This window comes from Microtus oregoni, unplaced genomic scaffold (assembly GCF_018167655.1).
Source record: "Microtus oregoni isolate MIOR12 unplaced genomic scaffold, Mior012 000006F_ref0000085, whole genome shotgun sequence".
NCBI classification, from domain to species: domain Eukaryota; kingdom Metazoa; phylum Chordata; class Mammalia; order Rodentia; family Cricetidae; genus Microtus; species Microtus oregoni.
Window position 1 is genome coordinate 47,295,393 of NW_024543065.1, and position 14,273 is coordinate 47,309,665.

The window sequence follows — 14,273 nt, forward strand, 5'->3', positions numbered from 1 at the left end:
CTCCCCAGTTCTGGGATTCAAGTTGTCATTCATCACGCCTGGGGACTGTGTTTTAGATTTTACATGTCTTCTAGAGTCCTGTGAGTTAAAGTCTCAGTGGTAAACCTGCAATCCAACTGGGAGGTGGTAAAACCTTTAGAAGGTGGAGCTTTCTAAAGTTCATTTATTGGCAGAGAACCCCTGAGGGTGATGTTGATAGACAAGTCCCTTCTTGCTTCTCTTTGTTGATATTTTTTTGAGACAGGGTTTCTCTGTGTAGCTTTTGGAGCCTGTCCTGGAACAAGTTCTTGCAGACTAGGCTGGCCTCAAACTCATGGAGATCCGCCTGCCTCTGCCTTCTGAGTGCTGGGCTTAAAACCACGTGCCACCACCACCCGGCCATCCTTCCTCTCTCTGTTGATGCCACATGAAGTGAGTAGTTCTTCACCATGTGTTACTTGCAATGGTATTCTGATCCCATATGAGCTAAGACAACAGAGACAACCAACCATGAATTGTACTGGAGCCTCCTACTATGAAAGAAACGTCTCCTTAGAGTCTTCCAAATTCCCCCCACCCCCTCTCTCACCTTTGTCTTACAATTTTGTTTAAAGTAGTGTGCATTCATGAAATAATGAAGGAAATGATTACTGGGGAGTGTTGAAGGCCAACATAGCTGTGCTATCTGGATCAAGATCCAAACACATGGAGGAGCTACATATGAATAATGTACACGGTTCAACAAACTTTAGTATCATGGAGAGATGTACAGATAGATAATGAAGAAATATCAGGGTCCATGTCAGGAGAGACTTTCCACTTCATAACTACCTGCTATTGCATGGGAAACATGAGATGGTGTGGTGCATGCCAGCTTTTCCTGGGAGGCATGTACCAGGGCTCATGATGGTTACTGTCTAAGGAAGTTGCATATGATCACTGGGTAACATTTTGTTCCAAGAATCAGGAGTCCTAAGCCATCAAAGAGTGTGCTCAATTTTTCATCATGTGCCTTCTCAAGCATTGGCCTGACTCCTTGAGTCTGAAATCACCATGATTTTTGATAGTGTCTCTTGCATCTGTTGACAATGTCGGTGGAGTCTCTTTTTCTGGGGAGCAGTAGGGAAGGCACAAGTTTTTCCCTGAGACAAATTCCAAGGATCTAGCCAGCATCAACCACACCACCAAGCTCTGATGGAGGATCTGAAGTCAGTGGAGTTGTGGTCACAATTCTTGAATGGGATAACTGAGCTGATAGGATGTTTGTTGATATATGTTACCCTTGCTTAGCTTTTCTGTGATTAAGCCCCATTTTATTCTTTCTGTTTCCCCCATTAGGGGACTAGCTTTTTGGTCACAAGCTCCTGGATAGTGAAAGACCATGTACTGTGTGGTTGGATTATTTCTTGGAAATACCAAGTAAGAGTAAGTTTCACATTTCCTCAAGTAGATTCTATTCAACACCTAAGACAAAGTGCTTTGTGCCTTGTATTCACTTGTAGTAGGAGGCTGCTTGTTTGTTTCCCAGCTGCCCAGACTCCTGAAAAAAATCACACAGAAACTGTATTATTTAAATCACTGCATGGCCAATTACTTAAGCGTATTGCTATCTAGCTCTTACATCTAGAATTAACCCATTTCAATAGTTTTATATTTTACCACAAGGCTCGTGGACTACCAGCAAGGCTGACAGCTCACGTCATTCTCTTCTGGTGGCTCCATGGTGTCTCTTTGAGTCTGCATACTCTCTCTCTTGCTCTCTATATCTATCTATATCTATATCTATATCTATATCTATATCTATATCTATATCTATATCTATATCTTCTTCCAGCCTGGCTATATTCTGTTAAGCCATTGGCCAAAAGTAGCTTCTTTATTAACCAATAAAAGCAACACATATACAGAAGAACTTCCCACACCATTCACGATCTATTGATATTCATATAACAATTCTGTATAAATATTATAATCACCCCTCCAGGAACTGCGAATCGAATGGAAAGAGTACCTGTTTCTGAGGCAGGCAAGAGATTTGTAATTGCCTAGTGAGTGCTTATTAATTGACCTGTGAAGAGAAGTTGGTTGTAATTTTTCATATTTGTTGGACTGGCTGATGTCAACCTATATTACTTTGCCTCACCATTTCTATAGGACAACTCTGCTGAGAGAAGACTTACCTTGAATGAGAGTAGCACCGCTCCATGGGTTGGGGCGGTAGACTGACGACAGAAAAAGAAGTGAATGGAACACTAGAACTCATTTTTTTGTTTACTGACGGTGAACACAAGGCTACTAGCTGTTTCATGCTCCTTTTTCCATAGCTACAGCTGATCTCAGTGTTCTACCTTATCGCAGTGGACTGAATGCTGTGAGTAAATGGGCAGGAGAAAAGGCTCAAGAGTTGAGAGCATTTACCGATCTCTCAGAAGACCCATGTTCAGTTCCAAGCACCTGCATGGCAGCTCACAGTCATTTGTATCTTCCAGTGTCAGGGGACTCCACTTTTTTCTGGCTTCCAAAAGTGTCCCACACATGGTGCGCTAAGATACATGTGGGAAAAACACTTATATCCGCTGGTTTTCTATTACTGAGAGAAGACAACACAATGAAGGCAACTTATAAAATAAAGAGTTTAATTGAGCCTATTACAATATGCCAGAGGTTTAGAGTCCATGATGGCTGAATGAAGGATTGGCAGCAGGAGCAGAAGCTGAGAGCTCACATCTCAAGTCACAAACAGGAAGCAGAGAGAAGAAACTTGGGAATAGACCAAATCTTTTGAAACCTCAAAGTCTGTCCCCAATGACATACTTCCTCCAAGCAAGATCACATCTCCCAAACCTCCCCAAACAGTGCCACAAACTGTTGACAATATATTCAAATGTCAGAGAATAGGGGATACACATCATTTAAACCACCGTAACACACACACACACACACACACACACACACACACACACACACCCCAAACCTATGAGTCAGAATAAATCCCTTTATCTCTAAATTTATTCTGTTAAATATTTTGTTGCAGCAATGAAAAAGCAGCTACTATCAGAGATTGGTCCCCAGGAGCGGGGTCGTTGCTGCCATTATGCTGCTCACCTGGACTATAGATTGTGGGAAACGTTATGCGGGAGAAACGTTACGTGGGAAACTTTACTCATGTGTGGCTGTGACCCGGCACATCCTGATAATTCTGTAAGCAGAGCTTACTGGACCTTTTTGGCAGGGTTTGGAAGCTGTGAATGCTGAGAAACCTGGGCAGTGGTGACTGGGCTTACATTTTCAAGTGAAACAGAGAAAAGAGGTAGGGGACTGGAGAGATGATTCAGTGGTGAAGAGCTCTTGTTCTTTTTTTTTTTAATTTTTTAAATTTATTTATTTATTAAGGATTTCTGCCTCATCCCCACAACTGCTTCCCATTTCACTCCCCCTCCCCGATCAAGTCCCCCCCCCCATCTGCTCGAAGAGCAATCAGGGTTCCCTGACCTGTGGGAAGCCCAAGGACTGCCCACCTCTATCCAGGTCTCGTAAGGTGAGCATTCAAACTGCCTAGGCTCCCACAAAGCCAGTACGTGCAGTAGGATCAAAAACCCACTGCAATTGTTCTTGAATTCTCAGTATTCCTCATTGTCCGCTATGTTCAGCTAGTCCGGATTTATCCCATGCTTTTTCAGACTATAATTCATGTTCCTAGAGAAGCTAAATAAGGTGAATCCAAAGACAAACACATAGGCATCCTCAGGAATATTAACCTTCATCAGGCGATGAAAGGAGACAGAGACAGAGACCCACATGGGAGCACCGGACAGAAATCTCAAGGTCCAAATCAGGAGTAGAAGGAGACGGAGCACGAGCAAGGAACTCAGGACCACGAGGGGTGCACCCACACACTAAGACAATGGGGATGTTCTATTGGGATCTCACCAAGGCCAGCTGGCCTAGGTCTGAAAGAGCTCTTGTTCTTACAAAGGACCTACGTTCAGTTCTCAGGCACAACCATCTGATATTCCAGTCTTTGGGATCTGATGCCCTCATCTGGTCTCTGTGGGCACTGCAGGCCCATGGTGCAGAGACTACATGCAGACAAAACACACATACACATAAATAAAAATTCTAAAAAGATTGAAGTAGAATAAAAATTACAAACCTTTAAAATGCAGTTAAGTGAATATACTTCGAAAAATGTAGTAAAGAGATGGATAAGGAAAACACCAGAGGTGAAGTTAAAAAAGAAAGAAAGAAAAATTTAAAAAGAATCAAAGAAGTAAAGAACTGTTAGCCCAGTTTTTTTTTTTTTTTTGAGTCTTCGAAGACTGGAGACTGACAGTTAATTGGGCAGGAGGAAGGACAGTTGAACTTTTTGGCTTTTGTGTGTTGGGTAGTTTACACTTGTTGCTGAGCCTGCATTGGACTTTGTTAGAGACATGACTTGGCTCTAATATGGCCACTTCTTTGTGCCACAGTGCCCTCTACTGGCCCAAATGAGCTTGTGTTGTCTCTGGACTTGGGCAGATTTTCTCACAAGAGAGACTCTGACTGTACCTCCTGGGTTGGGTTGACATTTGAATAAGGGGACATTTCTTCTGGGCGTGTTGGGAATGTGAGAAGCAAAGGCACTGACACCCACATGGTTGGAAGCCCTGTCATCATAATTCCCCCAATTCCTGCAGATGTGGATATCCCCGCTGGAGGGATGCAGCTGCAGATATTACAGCTAGACCTTCAGGGTTTTCTACTCTGCAGGCATGTATGGCAGACAAGTGTCTCTAGAGGTTGTTCCACCCACTGACCTCAGGCACAGAGCTAGAAAAATAGTTATTCTCATTTGAGGAGATTGTCTGGCCATGAGGAGAAAGGCTTTTCTTATATGCCTTATCTCGTATCTAATATACCTTATCTTTGGTATTATATACCCTTTCTTATATACTGTATATTGGATACCTTTCCTTATATACTTCAGTCCTTGAACTGAGCTCCTACTACCTGCTGTTTATTGACTTGACAGCATCCAGCCCTCCTGCTCTCTATAACTGTGTCCTAGGTTTCTGTCTTCTCCTGTGGCTGTATCAGGCTGAGTCCAGGCTCCTGTATTTGTAGTTCTCTGTCTCAAATTCCTGGAGAAGTTCAGTTTTAAACAGCAGATTCACTGTGAAGATGTCACTAGATGCTCCTTGAATTGTATAGAACGACAAAGTAAGATTTCTGCCCACTGCCGACTCATTCACCACAGGAATTACCATCTCATTAAAAATATGCACCTTGTTGCAAGGCCCAAAAGAGCTCGAGGTTTGTCTGGAGTGGAGACTGCCATTTTGGTTTTACCTTGGATGCTTCAGCTTCCTCTTGATACCAAAGAACTGTGAAGCTTGAATTGTGTTCTGCTGGGTTTAATTTTTGTCTATGTATATCTGTATGGAGTGCATGTCTGTGTGCATGTGTGTGGAGAGGACAGAGGACAACAGCAGGTGTCCACTTTGGTCACTCTCAACCTTTTACTTTAAAACAAGGTCTCAGGGAGAGGTTAGCTTTCCTGTTCTCAGCAGTCCCCAGTTGCCTGTGGTTGGGGGACCTGTGAAAACTTCCTCTTCTGCACTAGCATGTCTATTGACACTGCTCTTGTTCCACTGCCATTACTAGGAGATAGTTTCACAGTAGATATCCTGGTCCTTTGGTTTTTCTAATCTTCCCACCCCTCTACCACAATGTTCCCTGTTCTATAGATGAAGGAATGTGATGTAGATGTATTCATTGAGGCTGGGATCCCCAGGATTCCTGATGTTTTCATTGTGTCTACTTGTGGGTTTCTGTATTCTGTGATGGTCTCCATTTCCTGTAAATATAGACTTCTTTGACCCTTACAACGTAATTCTATTTTAGTTAAAATGTATATTTTTTAAAAGCAGAGTCTCTCACATGACTCAGAGCTCAGCAATTCATCACTGGAAGTGCAAGTGATCCACTGTTTCTGCCAGGCATTTTTACTATGTAGGCATTGAAGATCTGAACTCTGGACATCATCTTTCCATAGCAAGTTTAGTCAGGGAGTCCTCTCCTAGTCTTTTGACTTATTTCTCTTCAGTGTTTTGTTCCTTCTTTTCTCCAGTACCTCTCAGTGGTTCTAGCATGACTGTTGTAGATTTAGGAAATTCTTTTCCTTCCTTCCTTCCTTCCTTTCTTCCTTCTTCTTCTTCTTTTTCTTCTTCTTCTTCTTCTTCTTCTTCTTCTTCTTCTTCTTCTTCTCCTCCTCCTCCTCCTCCTCCTCCTCCTTCTCCTCCTCCTCCTCCTTCTTTTTCTTCTTCTTCCATTCCAAACACAGTTCTCCCTCCTACTCCTGCCCATTCTTTCTCAAACAGAACATTCCATTAAGGAGGACACAGGCTTACAGGTTCTATAGACAGTAAAAATGCAAACTCATTATTGTATCTCTTTGTTTTTATGTTACACACAAAAATGGAGTCTCTATTGATTCCCTGTGTATCAGAATCATTGGTAATTTTTACTGGCCTGAAATTGGGGTATATACATAGTAGCTCTAAGATCCAAGTCTATCTCTGCCTTTCTGTAGGTTTTTGACCTTGGGTAAAACTTTTCTTTCAAACTTGCTTCAATACACCAAATGCTGTAGGCTAGATAGCAGCCTTGGTTCTGAGAAAATTGGAAAGCTTTCTCTTTAGCACAAGTGACAATAGCCTTAGGACATAATAACTATTCAGTTGAGACATAAAGGAATAATGGGTTCTTTCTGATGTCCATCACAGTCTTTCCAGAGGGTGAGGTGCTCTGTCCTTTGATCACAGTGTCCTTCAGCATGCATAACAAGGCACTTTTGACCACTCTTCATTCACTATGCACACATTTGTCAGAATTTGCATAACTGCATGAATATTCAGGGGCATATATGTCTATTTTCTTTTGGAAAAGTTATGACACAGTAAGGAGGATTAGAAGAATGTTCTTCAATAAAGAAGGTAAAAAGCAGCTTACTCCCAACCACTTACCACACTCTATTAATAAGGGATATGAACCGGAACCTTTCATTACTGGAGATGTGTGTAATACTGGAGATGGACTGTGATAGCTCTGATTGGAGATTGTGCTATGATGGAAAATAGTGAGCAAGAATTAACTAAAATAGTAACAATTTTCCTCCCAAATTAGGCTCCAAAAATAACTTTTGTCTCTTGGACTGGGATTCTTTGCTTTTTTCACACATGTGAGCTAAGTTGTAACTGGCATTAAGTCAATTATTTCCGAAGGAGAAATGGCATTTCCAATGACTGTGAGAAGATCAGGTGTTCTTTTTTTTCTTTATTTATTTTTAATTAAAAATTTCCACCTCCTCCCTTCCTCCCATTTCCCTCCCCCCATCCCTCTCCCTCTCCAGTCCAAAGAGCAGTCAGGGTTCCCTGCTCTGTGGGAAGTCCAAGGTCCTCCCCGCTCCATCCAGGTCTAGGAAGGTGAGCATCCAAACAAACTAGGCTCCCACAAAGCCAGTACACACAGTAGGATCAAAACCCAGTGCCATTGTCCTTGGCTTCTCATAAGCCTTCATTGTCCTTGGCTTCTCAGTCAGCCCTCCTTGTCCAACATATTCAGAGAGTCTGGTTTGATCACAAGCTCCATCAGTCCCCGTCCAGCTGTCTTTAGTGAGCTCCCATTATATCAGCCCCACTGTCTCAGTGAGTGGGCGCACTATAAAGATCTTTAACCTGTAAGATCTCGGGGACTCTGGGGTGGAGATGAGCTAGATAGTTCTGCTAAGGATGCTTGAAAGGAACCCATGACTTTTCACTTATTCATGAGACACTTAGTTTTAATGGATGATTTGACTCTTTGGTCCCCAGTTTCTAAGTCTTTGGCCCTAGTGGAATCAAGTACAGGATCCCACATGTGATGAGACTTCTAAGGGTGTGTTCAAGAAGCACTGCTAGCCTGTGTGTTTCTTAATTGTATCTGATAAGGATATTTGTTATCCATGGCAACATTGGAGGGGCTTTATGGCCTTTACATTAGTTTAGTCAAAGTATAAAAAGCCTATGTTTTTGAAACTCATCTTCAGATTCTGTGCCTTTATCAGCATTTCCCCTCATGTTTACATATGGTTACAACAGAAAAAATGTTTGAAAAAAGAATCCCTGATTTCTTTATAGACAGTTGGTGGCTAATGACTGTTAATCCCACTTTTTACCATGATTGGGCTTTAAGACCATTTGTTGTTTGTTTTGGATTATCTTGAAGTACACCAAGTCAGTTGCAATGGAGACATCTACTTCAGTTTTGGTGTTCAAATTCTAAACATCTCCCTCACTGTTAACCTTCCTCTCTCCATTCCCATCTTTTCCCATCCTCCCTCTTTCTCTCTCCTCTTCTTTCTTCTTTCCTGATCCCCAAGGACAAATTATTGGTTAATTATTGCTCTTGAAATCAGACAAGAGTGGGGCTGGAGAGATGGCTCGGTGGTTAAGAGCATTGCTGCTCTTTCAGAGGATCCGGGTTCAATTCCCAACACCCACATGGCAGCTCACAACTGTCTGTATCTCCTGCTTCAGGGGGTCCAACGCTCTCATACAGACATACATGCAGGCAAAACACCAATGTGGATAAAATAAAAATAAATTATTTTTTTAAAAAAGAAATCAGACAAGAGTTGGATGCAATCTCAAATGCACCCGCGTGGTGCTATGTAGAATAAATACTATTATATCTACATGTTTAATTTCCAAAGAACCCAGAAGAACACACAGACTACATCTTTTAAAGTTGTAAGATTTTCAAAGATTGGCTTTCATGTTGGAAAAGCCAAAGCTCCCCTACAGAGCAAACAACACTTTCAGAATGACAGCAAGGAACATTCTAAGATAGATGTTGAATCATTTTACGCCATTTAGGACAAAGGGAATTCACTGTGGAGGAAGTTTGTGTGAGAAGACAGAGTAGGAGGAGCAGAAAGGGAGAGTATAAAGTCAGAGGCAAGGTTTGCTCCTGTGTGTGCCTTCTGCAGGCAACTAGAGGTGATGAGACATCTTGTGGGCTGGCTGTTGTTAGCTGTCTGCATGTATGGACTGGATGCAGGTGAGGTGGAAAAGAAGGGGTAAGAATTGAAGTGGGAGAACCCAGAGCAAGTAAGGATTGAGAAAGGCTGGAAATCAACAGTCCATGACATCTTTTCAGTACAGGAAGCAGAGGGTGGAGAGCTGTGGATTGAACTATTGTTCGTTCTTTCCCTCCTTGGTTGAGTGAGCACAGAATAGGTGACTTTACATGGAAGGAAGCCCTAGTTTCAACATCTGTAGAGTGATAAAAATGCCTTCATGAAACAGGGATACTATTACAGGTTGTTTTTAAAATTTTTGCAAAGTCTGTTTTTAAGGAAACAAGTTCTAAAATAAATAGTGTATGGACTTAGAGATTCTTTGCATTAGGATGGTCTATTAATGCCTTCCTAGCTGGCTGTTGACTGTCAGTGTCTGTAAGTTTCAAACACACACTACATGGGCTGCCTGTGGGGCAGATTTCAGAGAGACTGGGCTCAAGTTTGGTGGGAGAATTTTCATGTGGATTTTTTTTATAAGTCATTTGTAATTTGAACCATATGAATGACATCCTTAGAAAACAAGTAACCTCAATGCAGAACAAGGGGTCTCATCTTATGGTGTAGTTGTGAGGGTTAATCAGGAAGGGCAGAGGAGTTCCTGTAGAGTGGCCAGCATCTTGCAGCTGTGTCCACAGGAATGCAGAGTCCTAGAGAAATTTGGACTTGCTGTGCATGGTAGCTTGAAGAGCACAGAGCGTGGGGTACTGTGTCTAATGAAGAGAGAGGCAGAACATTTTGTTGTAGTAGTAGTTTGTTTTGAAGGAGTCTCACGGAGTCCAAATAGATTTCATGCTCACCATGTAGATGAAGATAACCTTAAATTCCTGATTTCCCAGTTTCTATCTTCTGAGTGCCAAGATTACAGATGAGCGCCACTATCCCTAGTCAGTTTATATGTTATTGGGATCAAACTCAGGGCTTCTTTGTGAATGTTATGCAGGCACTCAACCAACTGAACCATATCCTCATCTCTTAGAAAGGATTTAGATTCTCGCTATCAGAGATCTAAAGAGGAAGAATCAGGCAATGTGGAATGCTTTAATATAGTATCTAAGTAACTCTTGTCTATGACAAGGAGGAGTAGCTGTATTTAAGAAAGGACTGAAAACAGATAGGTAGAAGAGAGGGGTTGAAGGCTGGAGGGGGAGAATTCAGAGCAAGTAAGGACTGAGAAAGGCTAGAGGTCAAAATGAAAGCATACTTAGTCATGATGTGATATTTACTCTCTTTGACCAAGGGAGTCACATCACTTGCTGTCAGGGCTTTATTTCCCTCCTGTGTTCCATGGAATGATTTTAGCCTACTCCAGGGAAGACATCAAAAGAGTGAGAACTCACATCTGAGTGGATGGAGCTTCCTGGCTTTCCAAAGCTTGCAGTGACATTTCCTGGGCAGATATACAACCCAAGCTTGATGAGATGATAGTCATTCTGAATATGCAGTGCTTTAGAAGGTGGCTTACATTTTACCAATTATTTTTTTTTTGTCTTTTAGACTTGATTCCCTATTTACACCCCCCAGAGGAAGGTAAGAAAGAAACCTCTATCTAGCAGCATCTTAAATGTCAGCTTCCACCCCTCAAAGAGTAAGAGGTGCACACTTTCCTGCCATGGAAACTTTTTCTGACCTAAGAGGATTCCCTGGGTCACATCAGCTAAACAATATTAAAGAACTCACTTGTCACTCAAGAAAGGCACTTTTTACCCATTGGGACTTTGATAAGGCACTATGTGCATTTCTGTACTTGATAGTTTATTCTCTTTTCTTTGGCAAATAGTTATTATGCATGTATGGAGTCAACTTTGATGTTTTTATATTGGTTCATATGAGTCATTAAATCAAGGTCATTAATGTGATTAATAAAACCATCTTTTTACAAATATTATCTAAAATTTTTATCTTTTAAAAATATTGCATTACTTCCCTTTATTTCCTTTCCATTCTCTAACTTCTCCAATGTTCCCTCTATATTACTCTCAAATTCCTGCCCTCCTCTTCTGTAATATATAACTTATATATTCTTACATATATAGTCATAGCTTGCTGCATCTGTACAGGGATGCATGCATGTACATGATTTTAGGGCTGACCACTTGGTATTGGATAATCAAGTAGGAGACTCCTCTATGAGAAAAAAAAAACTATTTCTCCCACTCTCAGCATCCTTTAGTTTCCTATAGTTTTTTGACTAGGGGTGAGGTTCAGTGATATTTTCCCCTTCTGTGTTAGCATGTCCATTATTGTTGTCCTTGCTCAGGTCTTGTTTAGGCAACTATATTGTTGAGCTATCGTGGGCGAAGCTTTCCTTTCATTTCTAGGAGACACAATCTCACAGTAGAGTATCTGGTCCTCTGACTCTTACAATTTTTCTGTTCTTCTTCCACAATTTTCCCCGGGTCTTCTGTGATGAAGCTGTGTTATAGATGTATCTACTGGGAATGGGAACCTCATGATCAGTTGTTCTTTGTTTTTTGACCAGTTGTGGTTTTCTGTAATGGTCTCTGTTGCCAAAAGAAGTGTCTTTGATGAAGGGAAGAACTGCACTTATCTGTGGGTATGTGGATAAATATTTAGAATGAGTTAGGAATTATCCTGAAAAGATTCGGATTTTTTATAAGGAAAGATAAGCAATGCCAAAACCTTTTCTTCTTTTAAGAACAAGAGAATGTCAGTGGGTCGTCTGTATGGCTCAGTTTATGATATGAGTGAGCTCAGGTCCTTCAGAGTGGAGCAGTGCATATGGAGAAGGCGAAGATGCTATTGTTGCAGACAGGGCAGAGAAAATTATAAGTGATGCCAATGCTTGTAGATGGTGGTGGGGGACTGGAGAGATGTTTGGGGATCGCATTAGTAAATCAGAGGAACAGATGATAGGAAAGGTTCCAGACTATGAGCTCTGGAAATGAAGTCTCTCACTGCTAATGGACCTCCCACTGAGGAAATCTCTGACACTGTTGGAGATTTGCTGGTATTTTCTGTCACAAACAGGAAAGGTAGCAAGTGACACTAGCTGCAGCTGTATGCAGGCATTCTGGGAGAGCAGGACCGTGCCTCACTGAAATGAACATTTTAAAATCAAGTTCCAGCTGGGAACGGTGAGGCAGGGGGACTGACATGAGTTAGAGGCCAGTCTTGGCTCCAGATTCTAAGACAGACTACGTTACAGGAGTGAAATTTTGCTTAAAATTTAAATGAAATACAAAAATTAAAAAGTCAATTCCTGCTAAGCATCTTAGTGAATGCTTTTAATGCTAACACTCAGGAGGCAGAGGCAGGTGGATCTCTGAGTTAAGGGCCAGCCTGGTCTAGATAGCAAGTTGTAGGCCAGCCAAGGTCAGCCTAATGAGAACCTGGAATCAAAGAAACAAAAGATAATACAATAAACTCATTTCCCATCTTGAGCATCTTTTAAATTTTGAAATTGTTCTCTTCTCCAGAATTTCCTGCGCAAAACTGTACTTTTCCGTTCATCTATAATGAGGTAGTCTACCACAGCTGCATCTCTGTTCACAGTGACTTTGATTGGTGCTCCCTTGATTATTATTTCCAAGGAAGGTGGAGATACTGCAAAGCATTTGGTGAGAGTCCTATAAAGGTATATATTAGTTATTCAGGACCCGAGAGACAGTGTGTAGAATCTGGAGAAAATGTTTTAGATTTCAGAAAATGGTCTTTCCTACATAAAAAAAAAATCATAGAAAAAAAGCTCAATGTTTTTTCAGCATGGCTTAATTTGAGGACAGTATTCATAGTTTACCCCTTACCCATCTTTTTATGCAGATCCTCCAATATGTATCTTCCCTTTCCAACTTGGAAAAAAGTCCATTAACGAATGCACCAAGCAAGGCTACATTTTGAATCGGAGTTGGTGTTCATTGACTGACAACTACAACAGAGATAGGAAATGGAAGCAATGCTCTCCTTACAAGTAAGATGATGGGAGAAGGTGGAACAATGTCCTATGAGCTGCGAAAGGAGCAAGACATTAGGTTGATGGATGGGGAATCTTAGATCTCTGTCTCCTCCTGCTATGACTTAGTCAGGGGGCAGTAGACTTTTCCTGTGAAGTATCTCCTGTTGAGTACAGCAGGTTTATCAGAGTGTGTGGTACTGGTCACCAATATTCAGCTCAGCTTTGCAGCACAAACGTGGCCACAAACAGAACAAGTGTACTGGACCATGGGCAAAGCTAATGTTCTGGTGTCTAATGTTGTTTCATTATTATAATGGCACGGGCATTGCTTACCTTTGTCATTGCTGTGACAAAACACATGATGAAAACAACTCAACAAAGGAGGGACGGTTTTCTCAGGTTCCTGGTTTGAGGGAACACAGCCAGCGGTGGTATGGAAAGAAGGGGTGGTGGGGTAGAACTCGAGTCAGCTGATCGCATTGTATCGGCATTCAGTAGAGACAGATGATAGACAGACAGACAGACAGACAGACAGAGGCTTGTACTCAGTTGGATCACTCCTTTTTTTTCTTTTTCTAGTGACTGAGGCTTCAGTCCAAGAGCTGTTGTTGCCCACATTTAGGTGAGTTTTTACTTCTCAGTTAACCCTTTTCTGACATGCCTGCATGTGTGTTTCCTAGGTGATTCCAAATCCAGTCACATTAGCAATGACTACTAATTAGTCATGTTGTTACGCGTGCATTGTTTTCCAGTTTTAAAACTTGTTTTGAGTCACAAAGTCAATATGACATAGATACTCACTGAAACTCTGAAGCAGCACACGGCAAGAGAAACGTCAGCATTCTTTCTGCTCTCCTCCCAGGAACTCCCTTCTTCCACAGGTGCTTGTGCCACCCCAGACATCTCCACCGATACGTATCTCTTTAAGATATTACTGAATCTGCTTTCCTCTTTGTCACCATGGCTTGATCATCACGTAAAACACACTGAGGGGGTTTCCCCTATGAATACATCAATCTCCCTCACTTTCTTGTTGCATGCTTGTCAAATTTTAAGTGGTTAGAGATTATCCATCATCCATATATGAAGCTTCCGATTAAAACAAAGCTTCTGAACATTGACAGTGATGGATGGATTTTTCAAACAGTGGACAGCATAACTTTATGTCATTATAAAAAGCAAGATGTATATTCAGTTTTTATTCAGTTAGCATTTAAATTTTTTTAATATTTTTTTATTGAGAAAATGAGAAAAAAAAAACAAGTTTCCACCTCCTCCCAG

General features: G+C 41.5%; 1 protein-coding gene across 1 annotated transcript; it reads left to right on the forward strand.

Annotated features, from left to right (window-relative positions):
* The first annotated feature begins 1,067 nt into the window (after nucleotides 1-1,067).
* LOC121449911 (binder of sperm protein homolog 2-like) lies at nucleotides 1,068-13,011 on the forward strand. The gene is made up of 6 exons (XM_041654571.1): nucleotides 1,068-1,098; nucleotides 3,014-3,212; nucleotides 8,987-9,057; nucleotides 10,574-10,606; nucleotides 12,517-12,657; nucleotides 12,860-13,011. The coding sequence occupies exons 1-6, from the start codon at nucleotides 1,068-1,070 to the stop codon at nucleotides 13,009-13,011; spliced, it is 627 nt and encodes a 208-aa protein (XP_041510505.1).
* The last annotated feature ends 1,262 nt before the right edge of the window (nucleotides 13,012-14,273 follow it).

Excerpts from the sequence above, each read along its gene's own strand:
- LOC121449911 (XM_041654571.1), top strand. The coding sequence starts at position 1,068 with ATGTCGGTGGAGTCTCTTTTTCTGGGGAGCA. Across the intron at positions 3,213-8,986 it reads TACTGGACCTTTTTGGCAGG|GCAACTAGAGGTGATGAGAC; the intron begins GTTTGGAAGCTG and ends TGCCTTCTGCAG. Across the intron at positions 9,058-10,573 it reads CATGTATGGACTGGATGCAG|ACTTGATTCCCTATTTACAC; the intron begins GTGAGGTGGAAA and ends TTTGTCTTTTAG.